The sequence below is a fragment of the Abramis brama genome, assembly GCF_963993115.1.
Source record: "Abramis brama genome assembly, chromosome: 13".
Taxonomy (NCBI): domain Eukaryota; kingdom Metazoa; phylum Chordata; class Actinopteri; order Cypriniformes; family Leuciscidae; genus Abramis; species Abramis brama.
Window position 1 is genome coordinate 8842666 of NC_139975.1, and position 18956 is coordinate 8861621.

An 18956-nucleotide genomic window follows, 5' to 3' on the forward strand; every position below is an offset into this window, starting at 1 on the left:
GGAGTTTATTCCTGTGATGCAAAGCTACATTTTCAGCATCATTACTCCAGTCTTCAACATCACATGATCTTTCAGAAATCATTTTAGAAGCAGAAGAAGAAAATCCAGCAACACTTGAACTTTTAAATGATTTTAATATGCTGATTTGCTGCTCAAAGTTTTCTTATTAACACTGTTGAAAGTTCTGCACATTTATTTTTGTTGTTGTAGAAACAGTGCCATTATTTTAGGATTCTTAGGATTCTGATAAATAGAAATATATATTTTTTTACATTATAAATGGCTTTACTGTCACTTTTAATCAATTTAATATAGCCTATCCTTGCTGGAAAAAGTGTTCATTTTTATCTTTTAAAAAAACCTTTTAACTGGTATATAGAAAGGATTGCATTGGGATTTGCGTAGTCCTGTTCCATCATATCATGATAGGTGGTAAAAATAATTGTGCTCAGAGCTAAAAATAATTGTGTCCCAGGTCTGAGCAGGTGTTAGTGAGTGTGTTTGCATAACTGAGCTGGTGTGCTGTTTTCAGGTGCTGTGGTTCTGCAGATCAGCTGTTTCTCAGAGGCAGAGAGGATCTACATGCTGGCCAAAGACGTCAGCATCAGCGGCAAACAGCTCTACTCGCTTGTCATGCCTGAGATCATGGTACAACATCTTTTTACCAAGCCATAAATCTAATAGTGACACTCAGTGGGTGCGACAGACTCCTTTTTGTGAATATGGAAAGTGTTCTTATGCTCTTTCTTTAAAACAAATGCCACTTGGTTTGATATTTTATTGTATAATACAGTGTGATTTCTACATTGACATTGCATATTTAAGTGAGGCTCAAAGGGATAGTTCACTCAATAATGAAAATTCTGTCATTATTTACTTACCACCATGTCATTTTGATTTTGTATTTTGTGTCCAAATAAGAGATATATGGAACCCACAGCTGAATCAAAATAATCACCTGTATTGACTTAATTGTGATCAGTAGGTCACATGGTGTTCATTGCAACAATAGAAGGCTGTTCATAACGCTGGCCCAAGCTTTAGATGCATCTGCCCTCTAGTGGCCCAGAGAGAAACTACAGTACAATTCAACAACAAGTGTAACGAATGTTCTTTTCTCTCCCAACAGCAAAGCAAGCTGGACAAAGGAAGCTGCCCCCTGCTGGTCTTTGTCAACCCTAAAAGTGGTGGGCTAAAGGGCAGAGAGATCTTATACAGTTTCCGGAAACTTCTAAACCCTCACCAAGTGTTTGAGCTGACCAGCGGAGGACCACTTCCTGGGTTAGACCTCCTCTCCTTTTGAATGATGGTCAAACTGATATTAATGTCTTGATGGGAATATGTATGGATGAATGCTGTAGGTTCCCTGCTCACATGTACGAGTATGTGTTTTGTACAGGCTGCACGCATTCAGGGACGTCCCTCACTTCCGTATCCTGGTGTGTGGAGGAGACGGCACAGTGGGATGGGTGCTGGGGGTTCTGGAGTCCATCCGACATAAGATTGCCTGTCCTGAGCCAGCGATCAGCATCATACCGCTGGGCACAGGTGTGTGTGATGGAGGAAAAAAAGTTTATCATTTAATTCTAGTTTACTGTAGGTTTTACTATTTGCAACCATTGTGGTTTGTGTTCAGGGAACGATCTGGCTCGGGTGTTGCGATGGGGGGCGGGATACAGCGGCGAGGACCCCTTCAACATCCTGGTGTCTGTGGACGAGGCAGAGCTAGTGCAAATGGACCGCTGGACAATTCTTCTGGACGCACAGGAAATGGCAGAGGACGGCAAAGAGAACGGCTTCCTAGAGCCGCCCAAGGTACGCAATCAATCCCTGAGACTTCAAATTACAATAAATATGATTTATGATTTCATTTTATTTTATCATTTAAAAAAATTCTATATTTTTTAATTTAACATTTAAATGTTTTATATTTTATATAATTAATGCAATTATTATATGTACATATATGTATATTAATTTTAAATAATTTCATATTATTTATAATTAATATTGTATATTTTAATAATAAAATATGTAATACAAATATTATTGTAATAATTTATGATATTTTATAATTTATTATGTTTTAAAATAAAGTATATTTTTAAATTTGAAATAATTGAACAATTATTCATATAATGAATGCAACTGTAATATGTACATGTATATTCATTGTGTGTGTGTATATATATATATATATATATATATATATATATATATATATATATATATAATTACATAATAATAAAGTATAATCAATGCATACAATAATAACAATAAAATTTATTATTACAATAACAATACTATTATAAATAATTATTCTATTTATTAATTCAACTAATTGAATTATTAATTTAGGCTTCTAGGTATTTGTTACTGCACACATTTTGTAAGTTACTAGCGTAAAGCAGTCAAACATGCATAACAGGGTTGTACCTGTCTGTGTTCTAGATTGTGCAGATGAATAATTATTTTGGGCTGGGAATTGATGCTGAACTGAGTCTGGACTTTCATCACGCACGTGAGGAGGATCCAGACAAGTTTAATAGCAGGAAAGTATTGTTCTTTACTCTAAAGGGTGGTCATGTGGCTCAGAGTTAAGGTGAGGTAGGTCTGTGTGCATTGCTATTTTGACTTTGTCATTGTTCTTGCAGGTTCCACAATAAAGGTGTGTACGTGAAGGTGGGTCTGCAGAAGTTGAGTCACACACGAAACCTTCATAAAGACATCAGACTGCAAGTGGACAGACATGATGTGGAACTGCCCAGTATAGAGGGATTAATATTCCTCAACATTCCCAGGTAAACACACGTCAGTCTCACACAATGAAAGTAAAGGCAATTCCACACACGGGAGTTTGTTATAGAAGATTAAAGCTGCTGTGTGTGTGTGTGTGTGTGTGTGTAGCTGGGGTTCTGGTGCTGACCTGTGGGGCTCAGACAATGACTCTCGGTTTAGGCGGCCCAGCATAGATGATGGGATGCTGGAGGTTGTGGGAGTTACTGGTGTGGTGCACATGGTGAGTTAGTACACAAAATACATACACTACTGTTCAAAAGTTTTGGGCCAGCAAGATTTGTCCCTGTTTTAAAAAAAAGTCCCTTATGCTCACCAAAGTTGAATTTATTTGATAAAAAATACAGTAAAACAGAAATATTGTAAAATGTTATTACATTGAAAAATAACTAATTTAATATATTTTAAAATGTAATTTATTCCTGTGATGGAAAAGCTGAATTTTCAGCATCAGTCTTCAGTGTCACATGATCCTTTAGAATTCATTCTAATATGTTGATTTGGTTATTATTATCAATGTTGAAAACAGTTTCTGCTTAACATTTTTGTGGAAACCGTATACTTTTTTTCAGTTCAAAAGAACAGAATTTCTTTTATTTATTTAAAATAGAAATCTTTTGTAACATTATTAAAGGTAGGGTATGGGATTTGCAAAACAGCCGGCAGATTTTGAAAATACACAACTCAAATGGTCCTACCTTCTTTCCTCCAACGCTGGCCCTGACTCCACCCATTCGAAGAACATGGACGCGCAATCATGCACGAGTGAAAACTCAGATGCGCAAGAGCGAGCCAGGCTAGCGTAGGTTGGAGTTTTTGCCTGACATCATCATTTACCTGCTAACACCGTCAACATGGGCACGAAGGGGTCACACGCGCGAGGGGGATGGGGGGATGGTACGACCGTTTGATTGACGAACTTACTCTCCAATGATTCTAGGTGGTCTTGGAAATGATTGGCTGGAGTTTTTCGAGTCCTGCCCATTCCACAGATGATTAAATTGCTTAATTTTCATTTCAGTGCTTCTAATTCAGTGGCTGTAAGTGGGTTAGGAATAGGATTTCAAGTGATTTTGAAAAAAATGGACAAAAAAGAGAATCACATACCCCACCTTTAATGTCTTTAACATCACTTTTGATCAATTTAATGCATCCTTGCTGAATAAAATTATAAATTTCTTTACTGACCCCAAACTTTTGAATGGTAGTTTTTGCCAAAATGTCTAAACATTTATGTTCCATTCTATTTTTACATTAATTAATTTTTTTTATATATATTTTTTTCCCCAGGGTCAGGTTCAGAGTGGGCTGCGCTCTGGGATTCGTATCGCTCAGGGCAGCTATATTCGCATCACTGTGACCAAACCCATTCCAGTGCAGGTGGACGGAGAACCCTGGATACAATCACCCGGACATATCATCATCTCAGCCGCAGGACCAAAGGTACTTCTACATATTTTTTAACACAGTCATATTCCCTAAATTGCTTGGCCAACTCCATGAACTCCAGAGCTGCTGTGTAAAGACGACACAACATTAATGACGTGGAATATATTCCCAGATGTGAATTTAACAGTCTTACAATGGTAGAGGCTTGATTCATTGAATTATATACACCTATATATACAAATATAATAATTATATACACCTTCCTGGCCTCTTTTTGTCTTGCACAATGCACAAATAATTGAGTGAGTTCAAAAATGTTTGCGCATCGGTGGAAGAATGCAGACTTTCCAGAACTGTTAATGTAACCAAAGGTCATTCCGCTCAAGTATTTCATTTTCTCACCATCTGTCAGCCTTCAGTTCTAATATCGTTTAAAACAGCCTTGTGTTTCTGTTCTAGGTGTGCATGCTAAGAAAGTCCAAAACCAAGCAGAAGAAACAAACGGGCAGTTTGAAGGAAGGCCGTTCCGACAGTCCAGCTCCCAGTGATGCTGGGCAGTGACAAACCTCACAAACACTTCATTGACAGCCCTTTACTGTTGCCTTGACAACTTTTCTTTGAGTCTTTGCCCTATTCTTTGTTTCACTTTGGGTGGGTGGGTATCAACATTGACTAGCTGAACTAGAATGTATGACTCATCTCTAACATCTCATAGTCTGTAGTGTTGAAACGCCCCATCAGATGATAGCACTGCAGTCTGTTTCTCAGGACTTTAGCTGCCATCGGCCTGTTTCCGGCCTGTTTTTGCCTTAGATTCATGCTGGTGTAGATCATTTTGTCGGTTTTATTTCCATTGCCAATCTGCATCTTCTTTTAAGAGGCAATATTGTCTTAAAGTAGTCCATCACTGAAATGCTATGGCACATATGAGTAAGCAACCAGTATTTAATCCCATTGTGCGCATCACAAATGCCAAAAACTACCGTTTCGTCAACATCGCCAAGTTAAGACTATCACTTAATACTCACATCTTGCCTTTTTGGTTTATGGTAAAAACTGACTTTCATCTGGTCATTTTCATCTTCACGATGATTATCGTTAATGTCTTACTTGACGTTTATTTGCAAAAGCAGCCCCTTGTAGCTTTCTACAAGTATCTAAACCAAAACAATGCAGTATATATGTACAAACAACTCTAGTTCTTGTTCATTAAGAGCACATTTGAACGTGTAAGTGTGGAGAGATAATCGTCTTTGTATATCAATTTTGTAGCTTTCTTAGCTGTGAGACTGTAGGCACAATCATGAGTAAACAAGCTGGTGTCATCACAGCCGTTTTGTAAAAGACAGACGAAGAGCTTTTCGAACAGGAGCGGTACCGAAAAATACTGTGACTAAAAGAGTCGTGGATTTTACAAAGGATGAATGTTTGTGGACACACGCACCACTTTTGGTGTTAATAGTAATATAACACTGTACGATACTTGATAACACATTCCGCGCAAGATCACGTAGCAAGTTCTGTATTTATAGTTCAACTGGTCATATGCCAAGCGTAGCTTCATCATGTTCTGGTGAAAGCATTGATTTGTAAGTAAATAAATATGTTACTGTTATCTGACAGAGTAGACAGTCGTGTAAAGCTACTCGTCCTGTTGTAAAGCTAAAGCTAGAGGCGAGCGCAGTGCTGTAATATATATTTGCTAGTAAGTGGCGTGTGTATGTTGTTTCTGTACAGTGACTGGTCAGCCCTGCTCCAGCTGTATGGATTCATGAGGCTGGCCTTAGATTTTGTATGTATGATCAGTTAGACGCTCCACTTCCCATCAGGCATGCATTAAAGCCTCGGCCACCTACGGGGTGGGGGGGCGGCGATTGTCTGACCTCATCTACCTCACCGGCACACATCACTCCGAGAATCAAGTTCCGCCAAGCTCTTCCAAAGACTTGCGCCTGCTTTTCTTCCTGCACTTCATGGGTCATGTCTGGGAATATTCAGAATGATTACAGATATGAAAAGCTGACCAAGTGCATTCAATTATTTCTATCTATCTATCTATCTATCTATCTATCTATCTATCTATCTATCTATCTATATATATATATATATATATATATATATATATATAGTATGACCAATGATTTTGGTCTCATTGTCATTTTTCTTCAGATCCAATCAGAAGATGCAATCTTATCTCGCCGATTCGCCCTCTCTCGTGTGGTTGATTTGCCAGCAGTGTGTACAGTGGTGATTTGTGCATTAGTTGTGCCTCTTGCGATGACAAGCCCTCGGGTTAACGTGCTGTTCTGTGGTGTGGTTTGGCCCGTATAGTGCCTCATATAAGTGCTTCGAGAACTTCTGCAGTATTGCCGTACGTGTGCATTCAGCTCCATGCCATTCTGTTTGTTCTGCTGGTTCAGTGACTATGAAGTAGAACCGTGCTGTTCTAGGTCCTTTAGAGCTGATGTGCCTCCTAATAGGGTAAATCTCACGAAAATCAGTCACATTTTACTCCTAAAATCAAAAGAAAAAATATATTAAATTTAGTGCTGTCAAATCGATTAATTGCATCTAACATCTAACTGTGTGTGTATTATATTTATATATATTATATGTCTCTGTGTGTATATACTGTATATACACACACATATATATATTTATACATGTATATATAAATATTTGTGTATATGTATATACACAGACACGCACACACACACACATATATATATATATATACACACACATATATTATGTAATCAAAAAACTTTTATGTTAGATGCTATTAATTATGATTAATCAGTTTGAAAGCACTAATTATAATTTTTGGACCAGTGTATTTCTAGCCCAACTCTCTCTAACTTTTATTGTCGTTAGATTCTCCTTTGTGTAGATAGTGCAGTGCATTAATTTTTTTATTTATGATGTTTAAAAACTTAAATTTGCAATTTGTGTTAATTAAACGCAGTACAACAATGACTACAAGTCTGTGTAAATACTTGACAGCATCATGAAAATAATCTTTATTAATATCTTTAAGCATTTATTTTGATTTTGGGATGAAATATGCCTGGGACATGTTCTTGACGGGTTTCGTGAGATTTGCCCAATAACTTTGTTCAAAACTGTTTAAAGTTATTTTACCTCCTTGCTATGGTTTTAGGTTTTATTCTTACTTCTTGTAAAGTGGGTTAGAATTAATGTTCTGAGATCTATATAGATGTATATTTTTGAAGAGAATGTTTTTAATTTGGTCTGGAAAGATATTGCACTGATTGTACTGTTTTAAAGATGTTTTTAAGTGTACATTGTGTTAAATGAATATTAAATAACTAAATGTATAGATATATCAATCAGCTGTATAACAGATGGATGTGTCCAATGAGAAAAAAAGACATAAATTTGGACTTTTTAATACAGTTCTGTTCTGTTTTTATTTTGCATGATATTAGAAGTTCCTATTGTACAAAGTAACAAACTTGTTCATTCAGTTAGCACCAAATGGACCAAAAAATAAATCTTTTCTACAAAACATGATTAGTAGGTCAGTACAGTTTATTTACAGCAGTATACAATGGCTAGAATTCTACATTTTGAGAATTATCAGCTTACACAAATCAAATTACTTTACACCTAATGATTTTCAAGTTTCCTCAGTACAATTGATTTTTAAAAATAGTAGTTTTTTCTCAAATAAATAGCTTAAATGAGAGTATCATCTGGAATGGGAAGTGCACAGGAAAGGCACATAATGAAACGGGACATTAGCCCAGGCTAATATTCCCACAAAACAATGTGATGAGAAGGATCAAGGTAAATCCTGTCAGTATTCCAGCATTCTGGATTGCGAAAAAAATGATATCGTCCTTCGTGCACCGCACTTGTTCACTGGCAATCATGTTCATTTCAGGCAACTAGGTGAGAGAGAGAAAGAGGATTCAGTATTTGCGCCGCTAAAACTAGATTTATGTTCCGTTTAGTGATTGGAAGTGGAGCCAAAGTCATTTTGTTCCCTCAAAAAGATTTTACCCCTAAATAAATGTATACTTCTAGGTTTAAAATCATCTAAGCTCACATACGATGAAGTCTCCAGTCATTTGACTAGCCTAATAAAAGCTGTTTTATTTTACATCATGGGCGGCACATTTTTATCTTAACACCACTATTATTGGTCACTGAATGTATTATCTGTGGCCCACTATTAACAGTGCGTTTCTCCTATGCATCTGTAACCAAAAACTACTTGTTATGCTGCCTCCACACCTCTAGGTGTCAGTATAAGTCCAAAAATGATTTGTCAGGATTTGTTTAGATTCTGACAAAAATAGTACAAACATATTGTTGCTTATTTAGCTCAGAACATGCACCAAAATCTATTTGCTTAGTAAAAATGTTAGCATTGAAATACTCTACTGTTCAAAAAGTTTAAGGGTCGGCAAGATTTTTAAAAATGCTTATGCTCTCCAAGGCTGCACTTATTTGATCAGAACTAGAACTACAGTATAAACTGTAAGATTATAAAATATTATTTGCAAAGCTGGATTTTCAGTATCATTGCTCCAGTCTTTAGTGTCACATGATCCTTCAGAAATCATTCTAATATGCTGATTTGCTGCTCAAGAGACATTTAATATTATTATCAATGTTGAAACAGTTGTGCTGCTTAATATTTTGTTTAAAGTTAAAGAAATGGCATTTGTTTTACTGTAAAAAAAAAATTCGCACTCAGTATTTTTTATTTTGTTTCCAGTACAAATATCTACAAATTCTTAGATCAAAATAAATGTATTTTACTATTAAGTCTGGTTTTCTGACCAGAGTTAAGTGAGTTTTGCTTAAAACAAGAAATAATATCTGCCAATGAGGTAAAAAAAAAAAAAAATCCCTTTGAATTTAATTTATTTTTCTAAACCCAATGGTAGATTTTGTTTCCTTTTTTCAAGCATAAACTCTTCATTTTGATTTCTCTTTTTTTTTTTTCAGAAAACAAGACTTTTCTGTGACTTGATTTAATAAAAAGTATTTTCTTAAAAATAAAAATAAATCTTACTGACACCAAACTTTTGAAAAGTAATGTATGTTTTTTAATGCGCCAAGAAGACGACCCAAAAATGAAATGTGGTGAAATGTTATGTGCTGTATTTACTAACCCACACCGCTCTTACCATATCAGCCAAGGATATGTAAAGGAACATGCCACCAGCGAAGGCAAAGATGATGTTGGGGGCGAAAGCGTTGCCCAACAAGATGCCCAGGACCAGGCCCACGTAGCAGGACATCGCAGACAGCAGGTTGAAGAAGACGGCCTGTGGAACGCTCAACCCTGCGGTCAGCAGGATAATGAAGTCGCCTACAGGGGGAGACAGAGCGCAAATGTGCCTTGCATGTTTTTTCCATAAACTTTTAGTGAAGGTCAACGTTCAAAGGGCAGTAGTCATAGAGGTGGTGTGGCTTAGGGGTTAAAGGTCAGAGCCGACAACTGAAAGGATTTCCAGGTGGAAAAATCATCGTTGAATCCCTGTATTACTCTTACCCAGCTCGTGAGGGAATTCCTCACAGACGATAGCGATAGAGGTGCTAAAGCCATTGAGAACAGAGACCGTGAACGAGGCGCCGATGGCCAGTCCGTCAATGAAGTTGTGTAGAGCATCGCTCAGGGAAATCATCCATGCCACCGTCTTCACGCTGGACAGCCGTCGTCCTCTGAGCCATCTGCAAGACCCCTGCAAACACATTCACACACATCTAAATTAAAACCTCATTCTCTTCTCTAACAGCATTACTGTACCCTCTTGAGCTTGGGTTCATATTTCAAATACTATTTGTTAGCCCCAAGGTCTAACTTTCTGTATTGTTACAGGGTCGAGATGACGATCCCAATTACACGGTGCTCGTGATTTAGGGTCAAAGGTCAGAAGACAATCTTGTTTCTGCTGGCAGCTGTGACAGATGAAAGTAAACACAGCTGTGTGTGTCTCTATGGCTGGACTGTAAGTTGCACTGACCTGTACACTATGTACTACTTAATTTTGTACCAAAAAACTGCTTTTTAAAACTCAAAACCCTCGAAAAAACCTTGCATTTATTAATTTTTTTTAGTGTTACATGATTGAAGGCCTTCAAACTGTACTGGATCCCGCTGAAGGACAACTGTTATCACATGACCCAGGAATCTGGTTTAACCATTGACTACAGTCTGATGTTACACTTAAAGGGATAGTTCACCCAAAAATGAAAATTAGCCCATGATTTACTCACCCTCAAGTCATCCTAGGTGTATATGACATTCTTCTTTCAGACGAATACAATCTGAGTTATATTAAAAAATGTCCTGTCTCTTCCAAGCTTTAATGATGGCTGTTTCTGTTTTAAAGTCCATAAAAGTGCATCCATCCATCATAAAAGTGCGGCTCCCGGGGGGGTTAATGAATAGCCTGACTACGTCAGACTTCGTACTTCCGCTCAATTTCATTTCGCTTCTGTACTCAGTCTGAGACAGCGTAATAGCTTTCCGTTTTCCTCCGGCCTGAAAACAGCCGGCCAATCAACAAACAGAGGGCGGGCTGAGAGCCGTGACGACGTAGACACTGATTGTACCGTGGATGCGTAGATTTACTTCACATAATCTGCAAAAGTCGTTCACAGCCATGTTCACTCCGGTATTTCGCTCGATGGTTTTGTTTTCGCATCATACATGTGTTTACAGTGGAAGTTAGATGCGGCTGAGCAACCGCATAACACACGCCATAACCAAACGTTATGTGATTGGCTTACGGGTAACCAATGATTTTAAACTTCAGACAAGTCTCCCCCCAACCCCCCCCCCCCCCCCCCCCCCCCGCGAGAAAGAAAACGCTTTTCAATTATGCCTGCCAGACTCTTTCTACGAAGCAAAGCGAAGTAGCAGAATTTGGTATTACCAGGCTAGTTAATGAAGGCCTTCTGAAGCAAAGCCATGAGTTTGTGTAAGAAAAATATCCATATTCAAAACTTTATAAAGTAAAATAACTAGCTTCCGGCCAAACAAACATACGCTTTCCACTAGTCTAAACGCAACTTATGCGAGTAATGCGACGTACTGCTGATATTTATGCTACGCCATGACGCACTACGCTACTTCAGATGTCACAAGTAGACTGCGTATGGCCGTTTGGCTGGAAGCTAGAATTTTACTTTGTAAATATGAATATTTTTCTTACACAAACGCATCACTTCACTTTAGAAGTCCTTTATTAACCCCCCGGAGCCGTGTGGAGCATTTTTATGATGGATGGATGCACTTTTATGGACAGAAACAGCCATTATAAAGCTTGGAAGAGCCAGGACATTTTTTAATATAACTCCGATTGTATGCGTCTGAAAGAAGAATGTCATATACACCTAGTATGAGGGTGAGTAAATCATGGGCTAATTTTCATTTTTGGGTGAACTATCCCTTTAATAATGTAATAGCTTGGTTGTTGTGACAAATAATTAGCATTTATCTTTATTTGATAATTGCAGACACCTTCATGTAATCATAAATTGGTTACCGCTGCGATAATCAAACTTTTTTGTAGATGACATGTACAGTAATTAGAGGTGTTTGTTTGCTAAGCCAATCAGTATTCAACTTTGGTGCATAACTTGTCCTGCATGTCTGTACTGCAGACATGAATGACACCTCAAATCATACGGCTTGTTGAGGAGACTGTTGCACAAAAGCGGACACGAAATTCGACAGACTTGCACTGAAGGAGGTTACTGAGCCATTTATAGAGCAGGTGGGGCTCTAAAAGAGTGTGCAACGCATAGCAATGTGCTAACAACTACTCTGAACACCTTAGCAACTGCAAAGCTACATATAGGCCTATGTCACGAAAAAATTGAAGACCGGAAGTACGTCTTTTAGTAGGGATACGGCTCTTCTGGTTAGCTTTTTACAATGGCTTAGTCCGATAGATACTGCTGGAGCAAATCTCTCCGCAACCTGCCTGAAGTCACATATGACGATGTGGTTCGGATGGTAAATTAAAACTCTCAAGTGAAACGTCAAAACTGAGGAAAGGGTACAAGTTCTTCTGGGAGAAATTCATTTTCAATTACAGAGGTAAGTGTTTGAATTCCGCCGCCAGTAAGGTAAACGTTTCTATGGTAACAGCGAGTTGGACCAATCAGCAGACGTTGCTGCTACGCTTAGGATTGTGGGTAGTGTAGTTTTTTTTTCATAAGATCGCAGGTAAAACATGTTTTTCTTAAAACAAGGTTGATTTCATACGAACTTATAGCTTCTACAGGAGCAAAAACCTTCGTTTCACAACCTCATAGCTCGTGGTCAGTCTACCTCGGATGGTTTAGACATTATGGCTGATAATCTAAATCCTTATCCTATCCTAGTATCGAGAAATACTGTTGACCGGAAGTTCTGAATCCCTACTCCGCGTTCCGGAAGCAGGAAGCGTGACATAGGCCTATTGGCATCCTGTTTTTGCATGGACAAGCGTCACAGAAAATTTACTAGTTTTAGTTTCCCTTCACATTGGAATGGCTGGCCTATTTATATCATATTTATGATATTTTATATTTCTGTCATACACTACCGTTCAAAAGCTTGGGGTTGGTACGATTTTTTAAACGTTTTTTTAAAGAAGTCTCTTATGCTCTCCATGGCTGCATTTATTTGATCAAAAAATACATTAAAAACAGCAATATTGTGAAATATTACTAAAATTTCATTTTATTACTCCGGTCTTCATTGTCACATAATCCTTCAAAAATCAATATATTATGCTGATTCGGTGCTATTAAAACAGTTGATACGTTTTTTTCCAAGCCATTTTTTTAGGATTCTTTGATCAATAAAAAAAGTTCAAAGAACAGCATTTATTTGAAACAGAAATCTGTAACATTATGGCTGTCTTTCTAGTCACTTTTAATCAATTTAATGCATTCTCACTGAACAAAAGTATTATTCTTTCAGAATAAAAAGGTAACTTTAATTTGATTTAATTTGTCTGTAAAGTTGCCCCCCTACAGACATTCTGTTGACTATAATGTATGTTGCACCTACTGTACATGTCAGTAGAGTATTAGTAGACTGTCTGCTTAATATCTGATAACACTTTACATGCTCCACTAACAGACATTCTACTGACTATCAGTAACTTTGCAACTACAAACTTACCATAATCCTACCCCTAACCGTCTACTAATACTTAACTAATACTCTGAGAGTTGACATGTACATACTAATGGTAAACAGAATGTCTTAAGGGGAGCATCAGAATAAAGTGTAACCAAAAAAATGTTACTGACCCCAAACTTTTGAATGGTAGTGTACATATTATATCCTTTTTATATTTGACCTATTATTTAGTTGACTCCGTAAGCAACCATCTAGAACACCCTAGTAACCACAAAGCAACGTCCTGGCATCCCGTTAGCGTGTTTTACATGTACAAGCTACTATAGTACATTTACTTCATTTCATGTGGGAATGAATCAGAATTGTGTTTTTTTCTCCAAACCATTAGCTATTTTATAACGTTTATGTAACTTGCAGCTATATTTAGGTCAATCGCATATCTCTTGGAACTATTTGTGTTTTTTTGTGAGATGTGACCAGTTGTACCTGTTCCACTGGGGGGTCAGTGGTTATGCTGGCTTTGTCGCCGCCGGCAAAGCTGAAGTCAGAGTCAGCCGCAGTGATGACGCCATTCTGTTGGACACTCTCTGAGGGGAGGAAGTGACTGTGTCCGTGTCCGTGCTGAGGGACCGAAGCAGATAGGATTCAATTAAAACCATATACGATTTTAAAGAACATACATGCTTATATACAACATTGACCATCAATGAAGCTCTGCCACTCCTCCATTTTCTTGCAGATTACATGCATATTAATGAGATAATATAGTCAACAGGTCATCGTGACAAAATACACTTTATATCACCCTGAAGGAGTTGATTCAGCGATAATGACCAGCTGATTGTACCTTGTCCTGCTCACTATGCAACTATTGTATTTGTAAAAAAAGAATATGATATATTGATTTGAGTTTAATTAGAATAAAAAAATTTGACAACAGAATGCTGAGGGTATGTGACTGACTAATCAGAAGGAAGTATTCCAGAGAGACTTGTAATAATGTTTTACTGCTGTTTTTATTAGTTTGAATTATACAAGGAATACAAAATGAATGAAAAGAACCAATTGAGTTCTGTTGAGTCCTCATTGTACTGAGATGAACCTACCTACCTACCTCATGTCCTGGTTTGAGGAGCATCCTCAGGATTTTTTCAGTGAAGTACAGCGCATAGAATCCACCAAAGATCCCAACAGCTTGGAGGACGTAACCGTCTGCTTTTGGGTCAAACCCAAAGGCCTGTTCAATCAGAGGAATCAATAATGTAATCAGTCTTCCAACAAGTTAAGCCAGATATCCAGGTTTCCCCATGTAAACAGGCATGTTATTATTTTAAAGTTAAAATGAAAACCCAAAGTAAATATTACAACATGTAATCAGTGCAAAACAATTATCACGTCATGCAATGTCTGGAATTAATGCAGGGCTGCCAACTTTTGAGTTTAGCTTGGAGTGAGATTTTTTTTTTTTTTTTTGGCGAGGGGGGGAGGGGGAGGGGTGGTATGTAAAAACAAATATTGCATCACAATAAGTGTAATTGTGATTGTCAAAACATTTGGTAACTAAATAGAATTTTATGAAGTTTAGTGACAACATGTTACAATGTTTACATTGTACAATGACTGGTATAGGATACAGTTTGTATTATTGCTTGACAAAAATTTCAAGATTTCAATTCCATTCTTGTGATTTGATTCCGATTTTGATTCAATATTGACTATTTTGGATACATGTTTATTTTAAATAATAATCTCACCTAATGCTGTAAACATAGAGGGCCCAATCTGCTGGTATTATTAAAGGTTAAAAATAATATTAAATTAAATATAATGCAGTTTTTGTTATAATAACAATTATTTAATGACATAAGTAAAAATATAATAAATATGTAATATAGTGCTCAGCAAAATCTCCTCTCTAGCTATTTTTTCTATTTAATTGGTCGTTAAATGGCTTTCCTGAGGTAAATGTAACGTTATGTGACATAATTGTTCTCCTGCTGTTATATTGACCTCTTTCCGTGGTTGAAAAACACTAATTGGTCGATATTATGTTTACTTTCGGTAAGTTGTACTGCATCTTTAAATAAAAAAGTAACAGGTGATCGGTTCACGTGCACTTGAACTGAGGCGCTCAGCGATCTGTCACGTCACATTTACAAGTGCCAAACGTATTTTTGTCTGAATTTCGTAATAAAATTGACGGAATCTAAGAGCTGTGAATTAGTTTAATATTAAAAGTACCTCTTTGCTCCACAATTTTTCTGTGCGTGAGAAAATGGATGTGTGGCGTGAGAGCGTGTGAAAAGTGTCAACTGCGTGAGTCTCACGCTCAATGCGTGAGAGTTGGCAGCCCTGTTAATGAGTCCAGTTCAAAGAGCATTTTGCATTGTATTATTATGAAATCACTATAGGCTAAGCATACATAATCAGCATCAGCAACATTGTGCTGATAAGGCAGCAATTAAAGATGTGAACTAGTGTTGGTTATTGGGTCCACAATCATGCAATACCACCAATTTGACTTTCAACAACCTCCTAGAGGACTGTCCTAAACTGACCTAAATGACAGGAAGAAAGCTTCTGATGTAAATGAAATAAAATGAAAAATGAAAAAAGCATTTCACCTCGGGTATAAGTTGGAGAGCAGCATTGGAGAAGAGTGTGCCAACAGCCAGACCAATGAAGTAGGTGAGCACTTTGGGGAAGTAGGGCTTTTTAGTGACAGGAACAAGAGCCAGACCCAGCAGTGAGGCCAGATTAATGATGGTAACAGCCAAGAAGCCATATCCCCATACTATATGCAGAAGGAGAGGTGAGAGGTCACACAGTTAAAGTTATACAGAAAGGTAAATCATTTTTCATCATAGCATCTAAAAAAAAAAGAGAAAGAAAATGCTTTGTCTAAAGAAATATTTTTGCATTGTGACATTATTTAAGCAATTAAACAATTTTCTGTAATTGCCATTATTCTCAATGGTGAATTTCATTACTGTAATACAGTGCATTTTTAGTGTATTACAGTATAAATGTGTGTAAGGCTCACAAATATCTCTCTCTCAATGAGTAAAACTGCCTCTGTCTATTATAGACTACACAACATTATAATTGTTTTCAAATTATATAAAACAAATCTTAAGAATTTATTAATCTAAATTTAAATTAATTTCAGCATTTACTAATATATTATTGAAATCAAAAGTTGTATCTGTTCATATTGAATAGACAGGACTAACATGAACTAACAATGAAGATGATTTTTTATTAACTAACATTAACAAAGAATAATAAACACCGTAACAAATGTATTGCTCATTGTTAGTTAATACATAAAATAATGGGACCTTGTTGTAAAGTGTAAGCCAATCTTTTTATCTATGAGATTAAATAAAGAAAATTGTGTTTTCTTTCATTTTTTAAGACAATTAAACACAGTTGTCTGTAATTGACATTGGATTTTCATTACTGTAATACAGTGCATTTTTTTTATTTTTAAACTAGTTTTCAAACTACATTTATTTATTTCATTTTTAAGTTTGTGAGAATTTGTGTTTTTCATAAAGAAAGATTTGTAACATTATATTTAAGACAATTAAACGCAATTGTCTGAAATTGCCATTGTTCTCAATGGTGATTTTTTCATGACTGTAAGTACATTTTAATCTATAATAGCACAAACTATTGTTATGCATCGTTCTTTTAAAGGCAGTACAAAAATAGTACTTTTAAAAATACTAGTTTAAATAATATACAATTATTGTTATGTCTAAGTTAATTAGAAGTTTTGTAGTGTTTTGCATTAGGAAAGATTTCTGCTTTTTGACAAAGTAATGCCATTATTCTCAACTCTGATTTTCATACAGAACATTTTTAATGTTTTATAGTAAAACCTATGCAGTGTTTTATTCAAATAGCATAATACAAAAATAGTACTAATACAAATAAAATACTTTTTTAAAATTATATACTTTTTCCCCAAGATCGTTTTGCATGACTTTAATGAGAATTGAGAGGGAAAATGTACTTTAATTGACATGATTATAAATTAAGATAAAGTGTAGGGCCTCCAACTTTCATGTGGCACATCCATCCCATCATTCTCTGCTTTTAGGATACAAAATCTACAATAAGCTGGTTTACATCAGGAGAAAGGTCTTTGACAGCATAGGTCTTTGATGGCACTTCACCATCATGTGTGCTGATCCAGGTTCTTCAGCATGTAAGAAGACTCACCGTGAAGTTCTGTGGGATCAGTGAGGACGGGAGCTTCAGCTGAACAGGGTGGCAGCACTGCTTGGTTGAGCAGAGCCGGGCAGACAGTGACCAGATGTTCCTCTGTTAGATGAGAGATGTTCTGAAGCCCATAATGCACCAGAATATCTTCTCCGGACACACACTGATAAACAGGGTCACACGAAATAAGGCCATAAGAATGTCCATGCTCTCAAAATGTATGACACATAATCAAATGCAAGAAAATAAAATGTCAAATGTTCTTTACAAGTTTAGTAAACAGTGTTTGGTAGGCCTAACTCAAGTTAAAGTAACCATTTTACCTGAGCATGCGGAGGAATGTTCGGATCCAAAGGCTTGTCTTGCACAATTGTCTTCAATAAACTGTTAATGCCATTGAGATCCAGTGAACCGTTTTTTCCGTAAACAGCCACGATATCCTTCACGAAAACCTGCTGCAGAGAGTTAGCTCTTAATCCCGAGATTACAGTTATTAAAAAGCCTATGAAGACATGAGTAAAAGCTTTGGGAATGCCTGCCATGCTTACAGACCACACGTTTCAGTCTGAAGCGACCCGAGTGAAGCAATAGCAGCGAGAGAGTTTTAAATGTCCCGTCGGGAGATTATCCCGGGAGCGGCGCGCGACTCCAGAGGACTAAATCTATCGTATACGAAGAAAGTTGCATCTTAAGAATAAAGATAAGAACTACTAAAAGAGTTAATTATTTCTTCCCCAATAGTATCCTCGGACCTGACCAATATGTCGCACCTCCATTTGGCACTCAGCCCACCATGATAAATTCCGCTTGTTTCACCCACAAATAAAGCTCTCTAACTAGTAATTTCGCTTACTGTGGTCGAAACATCTTGACTGTTATTCTAGCAGAAGTGGCTCCATCAAAACAATCCAGTGAGCCCACACTTCGGCTAATTCACTTGTGCAAGTTAGATTACAAAATAGTTAGTTAATACAGTGAATAACATGAGAAAGAAAACGTCGTGCTAAATTCATCACTTAATTTATTATTTATGGGCGGAGCCTCGGTTTATTTACTTAAATTTCAATGACAATAATCGGAAATTTTAAAATATTTATGGATCCACATGTAACAGACAAGCAGTGCAAATATATTTACATTATTAATTACTCGATAGTAGCCCTTTTATATTTGAAATCTTGGGGGGGGAAGAAGATATTTGCATGTAACTTGCTTTAACTTATTTGACACTATACTTTTTAAAGCATTTTTCTTTTAAATCACCTTAAAGGGCAGAAAAGTTATCCTAATTGAAGTGGCATTGTTTCAAATCTTTAACAGTGTTTGTTAAACCAAAGTTAACTGTGCTTATTATTATCATTACAGTGATGCTCAGGATCAAATGATCAACTTTTAATATAGCCTACAAAATGGTGAAGTA

General features: G+C 36.7%; 2 protein-coding genes across 3 annotated transcripts in view; one reads left to right on the forward strand and one right to left on the reverse strand.

The window, feature by feature from the left end:
• Positions 1 to 7601, forward strand: part of dgkq (diacylglycerol kinase theta) — a 33174-nt gene extending 25573 nt beyond the window's left edge. For both annotated transcript variants that reach the window (XM_084132776.1, XM_084132777.1), the window contains 9 exons: positions 533 to 648; positions 1130 to 1281; positions 1400 to 1548; positions 1637 to 1815; positions 2452 to 2548; positions 2651 to 2801; positions 2908 to 3019; positions 4087 to 4239; positions 4645 to 7601. In XM_084132776.1, the coding sequence (XP_083988902.1) occupies positions 533 to 648; positions 1130 to 1281; positions 1400 to 1548; positions 1637 to 1815; positions 2452 to 2548; positions 2651 to 2801; positions 2908 to 3019; positions 4087 to 4239; positions 4645 to 4746 (1211 nt within the window). In that variant the 3' untranslated portion in view covers positions 4747 to 7601. The remainder of the gene's footprint in view (positions 1 to 532; positions 649 to 1129; positions 1282 to 1399; positions 1549 to 1636; positions 1816 to 2451; positions 2549 to 2650; positions 2802 to 2907; positions 3020 to 4086; positions 4240 to 4644) is intronic.
• Positions 7599 to 18572, reverse strand: LOC311094667 (metal cation symporter ZIP8). The gene is made up of 8 exons (XM_084132778.1): positions 17860 to 18572; positions 17537 to 17699; positions 15931 to 16100; positions 14421 to 14543; positions 13793 to 13927; positions 9716 to 9905; positions 9348 to 9532; positions 7599 to 8096 (listed from the first exon to the last, which is right to left on the reverse strand). Exons 1-8 carry the CDS (start codon positions 18076 to 18078, stop codon positions 7947 to 7949), a joined length of 1335 nt encoding a protein of 444 aa, XP_083988904.1. The 5' UTR covers positions 18079 to 18572; the 3' UTR covers positions 7599 to 7946.
• Between the last annotated feature and the right edge of the window lie 384 nt (positions 18573 to 18956).

Excerpts from the sequence above, each read along its gene's own strand:
- LOC311094667 (XM_084132778.1), bottom strand. The coding sequence starts at position 18,078 with ATGGCAGGCATTCCCAAAGCTTTTACTCATGTCTTCATAGGCTTTTTA. Across the intron at positions 14,544-15,930 it reads CTCTCCAACTTATACCCGAG|GCCTTTGGGTTTGACCCAAA; the intron begins GTGAAATGCTTT and ends CTGATTGAACAG. Across the intron at positions 9,533-9,715 it reads GGAATTCCCTCACGAGCTGG|GCGACTTCATTATCCTGCTG; the intron begins GTAAGAGTAATA and ends CTCCCCCTGTAG.